The following is a 12,231-nucleotide window of genomic DNA, read 5'->3' as shown; positions in this document are numbered from 1 at the left end:
CTTCAGTTATGTTGTGCGTTTACTACATCCTTCCATAGTTTTGCCTTCTCTACTTTGTTTACATTCTGTAAAGATCCCGGTTTACAATTCCACCATCTCCTACAATAAGCTCCAAGTGTAGCGACAAGTGTGAACAAACAAAAAGGCAACCAGTATGGTATTATCGGTATGTTTTATTAAAAAAGAAACGACAAATTCATTGAAATGCATTTACCACTTTTATTTCACGAATGTGGAAACATACATTCAACACGATGATGGGATGGAATAGTAGTACATCCTTGACTTGGAGCCTTTTAAACCACGGGCACTAATATATTTTTTTTAGCTCTCACTGAAAGTTGCTGTTCTCTGTACAGTTTAAGGCTTGACTTTGCACAGGAAGTCAATATTGAGTGATTTATTTGACTCCACAGCAAGTTTCTGTGACTGATGAACAGATTCAACATACAATCAATTACTCTCATAATGTAAGTTAGTCTGTTCTGCAAGCAGCATAGTCTCTTATTTTTTAGATTTTTTTTGCCACTACAGGAATACTATATTTAGCCTTTCACCTTAACTTGAAACATAGTGGAAAAACAAAAATGATGTGATTCAAGTAAACATGACTAAATCATTACCTAAGGATAGTACTTTTCTGCTAAGAAGCACATGTATGTACCATAATAATTAATTTCAAAGTTTAAGGTTCATTGTTGTTTTGCAGGCAATATCAGTAAAATCAGATAAAATCCAGTTACAAGGTTCAAGGTGTTTGAGTAAACAGATGAGCTCAGTAATATTGGCACATCTAATGCGTGATTAAATATTATGCAAATTGCATGTACAGCCTATAGCATTTTGGGGGTGATTATTATTATTAAAAAATAAAAAGCTACTTAAAATTATTTACTTAATAACTCATTACTTTTAAAAGGCAGATTTCAAAGTTTTCTTTTTTATAGCTCTACTGCCATTGAAATGAGTGTGCAGGTATATTAGGAACCTGGGTAATTTCATTATTGCCTTAAATAAAATAAAAAATGCAGCATTGCTTACATTTTCATGCAATATGCATTTTCCAATGTTTTATTGGATTGATTTAGATTTACGTAAGCAAACGTTCATAGAGTGATTGTGTAAGGGTGCTATTTCCTATGAGGTGATCCAATGCAGTGAGATACCCATAGGTGGATATTGGTATATAAAATCAAAGCTGACTCCACAGACGTCCTTATTCTTCACAATGTGTAAAAGTTTCTTCTGAAGTGCAAGCTTTATTCCTAAAAAAATAATAAAAAAAAGAGAATAAAAAAAGCATGCATTTCAGTCACAAGATCTTTTACCAAACCTGTTTTATAGACGACACTTCCTGGAATCATAATACTTTGCTTCAATGTGCAAATTGCAGCACAGATGATGAACACCTCCACCAAACTCTATCCTCATGAGTGATTGAACAGAGCATAATTGTACATCATTCTGTTAACAACCTGCAATTTACTATTAAAACAAATAGAAACATTTTAGAAATACTTTACCTTGTATAACTCAACAAAGGCACCTCATTCAATATGGAGTTCTGTACAAGTTCAACAGTTTGGTGTGACTAAGGTATAACAGTGATGTTACTTGCTACAAAAAAAGTTATTGGTAAAAACAAGTGTAATTGCATGTGAAGTTCAAGGGTGCAAAACTAGTGTAGAAGGCTAATTCACTAGCCTTTCAAGTATTTCACCTATTTCACCTCTAAAAGCCTGGGGTTTTACTTGTGCGTTGAAATGGAAACACGTTATAAAACAATTTTCTGTGCTTAAAAGCTAATACAATGCATGCAAAATGTACTGCTGTGCCGGCGCATGCCCTTTGTATTAAGCCTGATTATCCAAAAAGCACTATACCATGCACATATAGCTCAGTATACAGAACATTATTCCAGTGCTGACTGTTTTTTGTGCTGCAAAACAATTGCATTGTTATCCTTCAACAGATATAATGCAAAAAAAGCCCACTGCTTCAAAATGCAGTGGATTTTGGTTATTCTCCAAAGAAAAAAAAAAAAGCCTTTAAAATAATTACAGATTAATGCATTACATAGCAATTGTTAAGAAATCATAAAAAAACAAACAAATGATAAAAGCAAGGATTCATGTCAAAATGTGAGGGCTGGTTAGGAGCACAGACGAATGGAAGAGTAGCAGCCTATAGCCCCGCTAACTGGCATACTTTAATTTTGTTCGATTTATAATTTTCAATTCAAGATAACCTCATTTTAGACAATTGAGGGGATTGCTTCTGTGACACTTTTTTGTTTAAATTGCCATTAACTTTTGATTACCAATTCCAATTACCTGAAAAAAGCAGTTTCCTTTAGTGAAAAACAACTGAACTGCTGTTTTCTTTTCTTTGCCAGTGAGAGGGTCAGTTTTTGGTGATATAAAGGGTGGAGGTCCTGCGGCTTTATTCCCAGTTGGTAAGCTGACCGGTTGAGAGCTGCATTCCTCTTACCTGCCATCACTCTTCCCCATCCTCAGGCGTGATCTCTGTCTCTTTATGTACCACTACTTTGGTCACTGACATGTCAGGGTGCTGCTCTTTGGCTTCTTTAATTGCCTGAGCCAGGGCCTAGCTCAAGGAAACCAGAGTAGTGGGAAAACAAAGAGGAGGTGGATCATGCATGATCAGAAGCAGGGTGGAGATTCATGGTCATTTGCATCATTTGCACAAGATAAATGCGATTACAACAAAATTATCAATTGAAAAAAAAAAAAAAAAATCACAACAGCATGCAAATCAAATCTAATTTCTTGAGGTACTTTTTGATTTGTTAAATATATCTTTTTTTTTTTTTTTTTTACAGTGCACATAAAAAAAAAAACACGCCAACAAAAATAATCGTACCTGGTCATGGTCAATGTCAGCATCACCCGTTATAACAATTCTCTTCTCGATTCTTGTTTCTGAAATGCCTCCCTTTACCGTCTATGAGTGAAAAAAAAAATTCAGTTAAGTCATTCAAAATTCCACTTGTAACTTGTAACAAATACAGCACTCTATTGAACTGCCACCTTACAGGTTGTCCTGTAATATTAGCCCCCTAAGGACTCTATTAAAAGATGTGTGACAATAACCTGAGCTTATGTGCGTGTTTAAGAAGCTGAGGAGGAGCTTGAACTTGCAATGTGCCAAAGGCAGCATTGCAACCACAAAATGTTTTTGAGCTTATATCCCATGACCTTCACGAAGTAAGAAGTATGCGTAGCAGCAGTGCAAAACAGAACACTGTGTTACACATACATTCAGCTCACCAGTGAATTGATTGCCCATAGTCGACTCCAATAAATTAACCTGTTTCCTTCCCTCTGACCTGAGATGTATAAATGCATTTATCCCATAAATAAACACAACTCTCACAATATAACATTAAGAGCGATGCTGTTTCTTAACCATACATTGGTGTTACCTTTGTGATATGTGTTGTAGTTGTAGTACTTGTCGTTTCTGACGTGATGGTCTGGGCACTCATTAGAACACCCGGTTCTGCATCAGCACTGGTATCCCCCTTAAGGATAGAAAACAAAGAGAGATTAAACATCTGAGCAAGCCAATATGTTGCACAATGCACAAGCATACAAATGGATGTTTTAGTCATACAATATCATACAGAACAATGATACAGATGCCAAAAGATTGGCAACTCTTATAAATCATCAGTACCTATGTGTTTATGGCATTATTGTTATTAGGATCACATTCACCCAAATTTGCCTATTACTATACATAAGTAATAAACAAAATGTTATAGCATTACTACGTTTTCAAATTTTGTAACCAGATCTGGCTACGGAATTTGAAAACTTGGTAGTGCTATAATATTTTATGTTTATTATATCTACCTATATCTATATTACCTGGGATGACTCGTAAGTAATGGTTTTTGTCTCTGTGTGAATTACTGGCACTTCCTTTGTGGTGATCTCCTCTCTTTCTTCTTGAGTGGTACTGCCAAAACTCACAGATTCTGTTTTCACAACAGGTGGCTGTTTAAATAAATACATAAATAAATAAATAAGGTTGCACCAAGAACTTCAATAAGCAAATCACAGTATTCTCTGTATTGCACAAAACTATTTACACACACAAAGCAAAATATGCCAGCCAAAAAGTTGCCATAATAAGCAGGGTGAGCAAATCTGTCTAATATTCACATTATGGCTTAATATATGGGTTTAATGCAGTACAGAAAAAAACCCCCAAAAAACCATGTATTTATTTCTTATAAGATTACCAGGCATTACACCATCAATCCATTTTAATGGCCAGGAGAATCAGGGATTAATTTACTAGCACCGTACATCTCATGAGGAAGCTAGTATAAACTTCTTCCAAATTTAGAATGTTCAATTATGTTCCCTCACCGCAGCAACTCCCTACAACAGCCCTGGAAAATTGAAGATGGGCATCCTCCGATTCCACCACCAAGCCAATTGTCTCTTTACATCCAGGAGCTCAATGGAGAATGTCAGTGGGATACCGGTCTTACAGGACAAAGGTCAGCACTGCAAGTGTCTGCTTCAGCTCAATGCTGCTGTAGCATGGTGAAGTGAAGCAGTCCATGAGTGCCAGGGTCAATGTGACAATTCACATGGGATCCCAGCCAAGATCAATAACATTGGCGCAGCCACAACTGTAATCTGTGCCTCTGCACACCAGACATTTTGTGCCTTTACCCCAGGTGAACCATGTTAAATCTATTCTTTTTTATTTTTAAATGTATTTTATTTTTTAAAGTGTTTGTCCCGGCAATTGCTACAAGAATGTAACATATAAATATCTACCAAATGCAGTTTTAAGTTAAATAGCTGCGCAAGAAAGAACATTAATTAGTTTAATATTGAAAAAACCCTTAATATTCTATATTCATTTACAACAGCCACATTAAGATGTCTGAAAATGATTTACAAAAGCTGGTGGTGGTAAATATTCGACTAATGAAAAAAGGAGGCCCACACACCATGCTGGATTTAGTAAATTAGTTCTTCGTTTTTCAAGCTTTATAGGTTACCAGGGGATGTGCTCTATATTAAATAGATATCCAATAACTGTCCACTACTGCATTCAATGTGGAAACTTAATGGCTACATGACTGTGTACGGCTCCCTTTGGTTATCTTACTGAGAATGGACAATATTTGAGAATACACTAGAGAGAAAAGAAAATGTTGGAAAATCAGTTCTGCCTTCACAAGCACCTACATAACTTTGTTTTTGCTTTATTGGCTCTTGCTTAGTTTCGATGGAATTAAACTGCTGATTAGACTTCCACAGTCTCCTTGTTCTAGATGACACTTTTCAAAGACATATACAGACATGCTCAAATTTGTTGGTACCCTTACAGCTCATTGAAATAATGCTTCATTCCTCCTGAAAAGTGATGAAATTAAAAGCTATTTTATCATGTATACTTGCATGCCTTTGGTATGTCATAGAATAAAGCAAAGAAGCTGTGAAAAGAGATGAATTATTGCTTATTCTACAAAGATATTCTAAAATGGCCTGGACACATTTGTTGGTACCCCTTAGAAAAGATAATAAATAATTGGATTATAGTGATATTTCAAACAATTAGTTTCTTTAATTAGTATCACACATGTCTCCAATCTTGTAATCAGTCATTCAGCCTTTTTAAATGGAGAAAAATAGTCACTGTGCTGTTTGGTATCATTGTGTGCACCACACTGAACATGGACCGGAGAAAGCAAAGGAGAGAGTTGTCTGAGGAGATCAGAAAGAAAATAATAGACAAGCATGGTAAAGGTAAAGGCTACAAGACCATCTCCAAGCAGCTTGATGTTCCTGTGACAACAGTTGCAAATATTATTAAGAAGTTTAAAGGTCCATGGAACTGTAGCCAACCCCCCTCGGCGCGGCCGCAAGAGGAAAATCGACCCCAGACTGAACAGAAGGATAGTGCGAATGGTAGAAAAAGAACCAAGGATAACTGCCAAAGAGATACAAGCTGAACTCCAAGGTGAAGGTACGCCAGTTTCTGATCGCACCATCCATCGCTTTTTGAGCAAAAGTGGGCTCCATGGAAGAAGACCCAGGAGGACTCCACTTTTGACAGAAAAATATAAAAAAGCCAGACTGGAATTTGCTAAAATGCATATTGACAAGTCACAATCCTTCTGGGAGAATGTCCTTTGGACAGATGAGTCAAAACTGGAGCTTTTTGGCAAGTCACATCAGCTCTATGTTCACAGACGAAAAAATGAAGCTTTCAAAGAAAAGAACACCATACCTACAGTGAAACATGGAGGAGGCTCGGTTATGTTTTGGGGCTGCTTTGCTGCGCCTGGCACAGGGTGCCTTGAATCTGTGCAGGGCACAATGAAATCGCAAGACTATCAAGGCATTCTGGAGCGAAACGTACTGCCCAGTGTCAGAAAGCTCTGTCTCAGTCGCAGGTCATGGGTCCTCCAACAGGATAATGACCCAAAACACACAGCTAAAAGCACCCAAGAATGGATAAGAACAAAACATTGGACTATTCTGAAGTGGCCTTCTATGAGTCCTGATCTGAATCCTATCGAACATCTATGGAAAGAACTGAAACTTGCAGTCTGGAGAAGGCACCCATCAAACCTGAGACAGCTGGAGCAGTTTGCTCAGGAAGAGTGGGCCAAACTACCTGTTAACAGGTGCAGAAGTCTCATTGAGAGCTACAGAAAACGTTTGATTGCAGTGATTGCCTCTAAAGGTTGTGCAACAAAATATTAGGTTAGCGGTCCCATCATTTTGTCCATGCCATTTTCATTTGTTTTATTATTTACAATATTATGTTGAATAAAAAATCAAAAGCAAAGTCTGATTTCTATTAAATATGGAATAAACAATGGTGGATGCCAATTACTTTTGTCAGTTTCAAGTTATTTCAGAGAAAATTGTGCATTCTTTGTTTTTTGTGGAGGGGTACCAACAAATTTGAGCACGTCTGTAATTCAACTTTCTTTACAGTTGGGTTACTTTGTTCTTATAGAAAATCGACAGGATTGAATCAGGAGTTTTTTACGAGCAAAACTGGTGACCTTTTCCTTAATTAAGTAGCACCCCACCTCACAAATATGCATAAACCAAGGAACGATGAACAGAATCGACTTTCTGTTAAACTACGCAGTATTTGTCTGACAAGGCATTTTGTAATGAAAATCTTTGGGTGCTTTATAAAACTCTATGTATTGCAACTTTCTTTTAGTCAAATTGATACTAAATTACAATACATATCTTAAGTACGATGTCCAAAATATCTTTCAATTCTACATTTATGGAATTACACCATGAGCAGAAAATATAAAAAATTTTAATGGCTGTTAAATGTAGACTAACTGTAACAAGATTTATGTTAAGAAAAGACAGAAGCAGACATTATAAATTCAGCCCTTCCAAAATTAAAAACATCTTCATGCAGTAAGTAAAGTTTGTACAATGAAAGAGATGGTTAATGGTCAGTTAATGACAGGAAAGGAGTTGGAACAATTTCTCGCTCCAGATGAAATGACTCAGGAAGTCCAAGACAGTCTAAAATCATGTCTTTCAAACAGATTTCTTCAACTTAAAGTAGTATATTTTAAAAAGAATATGATTGCTAAAACATGTGTTTCTTTCAAAACTACACACCTAAAACCCATATAATGAATGGATGTGCATGGCGGATACAATTTATGGAATTATTTTGTTAACTAGAATTACGTTAACAGTGGTAGGAGTTTCTAAAAGTGTCAGAAATGGACCACATTAAAGAAGGATTACATAGGGGCTCCCAGTTACCTCAAAGTGAGGCTTATCTGAAGATTCGTCTGACATCGAGGCATCCTGCATTTGCCTTTGTTCCAGGGAAGATGCATCAACACTCCCAACCTGGTCAGTTATAGCTTGGTTGCCCTGATCCCTCGCCTCTGTGCTAGCATCCTTAACCTCTGAAGAACCCTCTTCCCCTTTCCGGCAAGATGGAACAGCAGAGTCTGCGTGCACTGAAGCAGCAGCAACAGCAGCAGTAGTAGCAGCAGCAACAGCAACAGCAGCATCACATTCAAGGGCAGCCACATTATCTGCAGCATCACTTGCATGCATATTCACATGCTCCTCCTCCTTCAACAAAACCGTCTCCTGAACAACCTTCATCACGGATTGCTCCTGCTGGTGCAACTCCTGCTTCAATGTTTGAGAGATGCCTTTCCGCTCCACCTTCACCTCTGATGTCTGGAACACAAAATACAAAATGGTGGTTACAAATAAAAAGAAAGTGTAGGGTAGGGATACACTGCCAGCGGGTTGAGGGACTTAGGAGGATTAAGTGCTTGCAGTAAATAAAGCATCAGTGAATGGTTGCAATACAAGTTTGTTAAAATTGAGGATAATAACTGGACAGTCAAAATGCATACGTATTCCAATCTACCTGTTTACAGACTTGCTTTGACTCTACATGTGTAAAGACTATGTGAAATATACAAGAAAGGCACCAGTCTGCTGCAAATCATTTAGTTGCATCTTAAGTGTTTTGTTTTTTTTTAAATTTAGCATGATGTACTATAAATGCCCTGTAAAAAGTAAGTGAGTTTTTGGGGGGTGGTGGGTATTGTTGAAAATTGTTCTTAAAACATTACGTGGTTTGTGTTTAGGGTGTACATCAACATCAAACCACTTTAGAAATTCAGTTAGTTAAGTTATGCAGGTTGAAGGTTATTGTTCCAGAAAAAAAGGCCACCTGAGCCAAACTACGTGAAGCAGAAGTAGCCCACTCCACATTGCTGTATTGATCTCTTGCTGAATCTATTAAAGTGTAGAAGTCTTTATCATCCATTTCACCAGAGGTCTGTTTAGTCTAAGTAGACAAAGAAATGTACAGTCAACAAATACAAGATATATGACAAACACAGACAACAGGGACAGACTTACACAATCAAAAGAAAGAAGAAAGTAGGCTTAGGATTATAATACATAGGGCCTCATTTACGAAAGGGCACTAAACATTATGGTGCACCATAATTGCAATTAGTGTGCACATTTATGATTTCCGTATTTACTATTGCAATTTTATTCATTATCGTGCGAAACAGTGGGCACACTCATTCTATTGTGACACACTATGGTAATCAGAATGAATATGTGATTTGTAATGAAAATGACCTGTAAATAACAGGTTATATTAAGTGTGAATACATTTCTTAGATTTTATTTTATAGTTCATTACATTGGTACAAATAATAGAGTGGTTAAATAAAACACTGGACCAAACAAGGTATTATAAATTTAAAACAATCTCATTCACGAAAATTTTCAACTCCTCTGCGTGCAGTTTGTGTTGCCTCTGCCTGTCCCCTGCGGAGGGCTGCGTCTGTTGATCGCTCATTTTCGGGTCAATGTAAAGCCACCTCCACCTTTCACAATAAGCCACTGACCAAAACGTACGCCTGGACTGCTGGGGCTTTTTATGTCACAGTGGTCACAGGTAAGTCTTGGACATTATCGTGCAGAAATAAAATGATCACTCACAATACATGTAGTGTGAACGCTGTGGTATGTAAATTAGCCAAATAGTGTGCACGTAAATTAAGGACAGTAAATTTAGATTTGATGCACGTTAGGCTTACTACTTAATGTGCACGTTACAGCTACATTTAGTGCCCTTTCATAAATGAGGCCCTTAGTGCCTTATTCATAAAAGTTAACTTAACTGTCTAAAAACCTTAATTGCTGGTGAATCGTCAATACGTTGTTTTGTTTTTCAACTGCAATTATAAAAGTTGCAATTTTTTAAAACATACTTAACTTTTTTGAATTAGGCATATATCATTTAAAAAGCAAAACAAAGCAGCTGAAACACTTGTAAGCCAAAAATATAACAAAAGTCAAACTGCGCACTACAGAAGCAGTGCTATGTCAAATCAGTTCTGTCAAGCAAAAAAACACAAGTTTCACTTGGAAATAAGCCTGTGCAGCCAAGCAGTCTGCATCTCCCACAGATCCTAATGAGGGGATATCGCGTGCGTCTTAGGAGTTTAGGTACAGCTTAAACAGCCAATGACACAATATATTAGGGTGAGTGATTTGTGTCATTTTAGTGATAACAGTGAAGCGAAGCAGCAGAGGTGAGCTGAAGGTTCTCTTAAGCAATCAGAGCTTTCATCACAAAGCGAAAAAGTTGGCCCAAAAACTCATGCTGGAAATTTTAACCAAGGGGAGGTGTGGGTAAGGAGGCACATCACATCAGCAGAAAAGTCATTAGTTACCACCACTCTTGTAGCAGCTGAGGATTCGGTTACAAAATGAGGAGTAGCAACAGTAAAAGGCTGCTCCCCATGAAGTTTCCACTGGGCTTTGTCATTCTGTATGACATCATCCATTTGCAGAACCTTCTCTTCCAGGTGACCAGCACCTTCCTTCAGGATACGGTTACCTTGTTCATCATGCAGCTCTGTGATAACTGTTTCTAGAAAACTTTTTGTATAGGCCTCAGAGGCAAGGGGAGTCTTGGCTTCTTTGATCGTTACTAAAGCCACTTCATCCCCAGATGGTGTCGTTTTCTCAGAAACAGGCTCCAGAATTTCATACTCAGCCGAAACAGGAATTATTTTAACAGTGGAAGAGTGGTCCATCTTTCTTGTAGCCTCCTGTGAGGAGTAATGCACAGACTTATCTCCATCTCTGACCCGCGTTGTCATGGTCACGATTTTCCCAGATTGGGTATCATATGACTTTCCCAAGGTGTACGCTTTCTGTTTTAGCTCTTCCTCCTTCATTTCTCTTCGGTAGTCTTCAAGGGTTTTGATTTTACTGCCACGGCTGCTTTGAGCTCCATCAGAAACAGTACTAGTGACTGCCATTACTTTATAGGTGACAACAGTGTTCATTTCGCTTGGGACTACCTTAGCTGGCATTTTGTCTACAATAACCCAGTCATCAGAATCCTATATTCGAAATATAAAAACTACATTAGCAAAAAAAATTGCTTTAAAACTGCGAGTGCATCTCAAGTAGTTTAAATCATAAATTCCAAAGTCAAGATTTACTAATTACACAAACAATTACTAAATAAGCCTTTACACAATGTATAGCATGCTCCCTTGTCATTTCACAACTGAGTAATTTACAAATGTTGTTAAATCACGGTTCAACTGTACAGTTTCCGATAATTCACAAGCCCCTTAATGGGTACAAAGTCCCTTTAAATTATTGATTGTTTTCAATATTTCATTTTGTATTTGTTTATGTGAAAGTCAGACAGCGAAACAAGGAAACACTGTATTGTTATGTTGTAGGTTAAAAAGACTATAGGTTAGGGCAGCTATAACAAACAACAGAACTCATAGGCGGCTATAACAATAACAGAAATCATAGGCAGCTATAACAATAACAGAACTCATAGGCGGCTATAACAATAACAGAAATCATAGGCAGCTACAACAATAACAGAAATCATAGGCGTCTACAACAATAACAGAACTCAAAGGCGGCTATAACAATAACAGAAATCATAGGCAGCTACAACAATAACAGAAATCATAGACAGCTATAACAATAACAGAAATCATAGGCGTCTACAACAATAACAGAAATCATAGGCGTCTACAACAATAACAGAACTCAAAGGCGGCTATAACAATAACAGAAATCATAGACAGCTATAACAATAACAGAAATCATAGGCGGCTATAACAATAACAGAAATCATAGGCGTCTACAACAATAACAGAAATCATAGGCGTCTACAACAATAACAGAAATCATAGACGGCTATAACAATAACAGAAATCATAGGCGGCTATAACAATAACAGAAATCATAGGCGGCTATAACAATAACAGAAATCATAGGCGGCTATAACAATAACAGAAATCATAGGCGGCTACAACAATAACAGAAATCATAGGCGGCTACAACAATAACAGAAATCATAGACAGCTATAACAATAACAGAAATCATAGGCGGCTATAACAATAACAGAAATCATAGGCGGCTATAACAATAACAGAAATTATAGGCGTCTACAACAATAACAGAAATCATAGGCGGCTAGAACAATAACAGAACTCATAGGCGTCTACAACAATAACAGAAATTGAGGAAAAACAGATTTCCCAGTACAGTAGCTAATTTCATCCCCTGTAGACAAACAATTTGGCTTCAGTCAAGAAATCTATAACTCCAATTTAAGTCTCAAATTTAGAAATAAAAACATAAAAACAGTTT

At 37.1% G+C, this 12,231-nt stretch overlaps 1 protein-coding gene across 29 annotated transcripts in view; it reads right to left on the bottom strand.

Annotated features, from left to right (window-relative positions):
* Positions 1-155: 155 nt before the first annotated feature.
* Positions 156-12,231, bottom strand: part of LOC117399461 (band 4.1-like protein 3) — a 75,140-nt gene continuing 63,064 nt past the window's right edge. For 20 of the 29 annotated variants that reach the window (XM_059022504.1, XM_059022505.1, XM_033998637.3 and 17 more), the window contains 8 exons: positions 10,271-10,948; positions 8,746-8,862; positions 7,809-8,240; positions 3,894-4,022; positions 3,446-3,544; positions 2,884-2,964; positions 2,491-2,607; positions 156-1,265 (listed from right to left, as the gene is read on the bottom strand). In XM_059022504.1, the coding sequence (XP_058878487.1) occupies positions 2,497-2,607; positions 2,884-2,964; positions 3,446-3,544; positions 3,894-4,022; positions 7,809-8,240; positions 8,746-8,862; positions 10,271-10,948 (1,647 nt within the window). In that variant the 3' untranslated portion in view covers positions 156-1,265; positions 2,491-2,496. The remainder of the gene's footprint in view (positions 1,266-2,490; positions 2,608-2,883; positions 2,965-3,445; positions 3,545-3,893; positions 4,023-7,808; positions 8,241-8,745; positions 8,863-10,270; positions 10,949-12,231) is intronic. The other 9 variants (XM_059022514.1, XM_059022517.1, XM_059022521.1 and 6 more) reach the window with 6 other exon arrangements.

Source organism: Acipenser ruthenus, chromosome 4, assembly GCF_902713425.1.
Source record: "Acipenser ruthenus chromosome 4, fAciRut3.2 maternal haplotype, whole genome shotgun sequence".
Taxonomy (NCBI): Eukaryota; Metazoa; Chordata; class Actinopteri; order Acipenseriformes; family Acipenseridae; genus Acipenser; species Acipenser ruthenus.
Note: the sequence above shows the minus strand (reverse complement) of the source record. Positions and strands in the feature narration are given on the sequence as shown.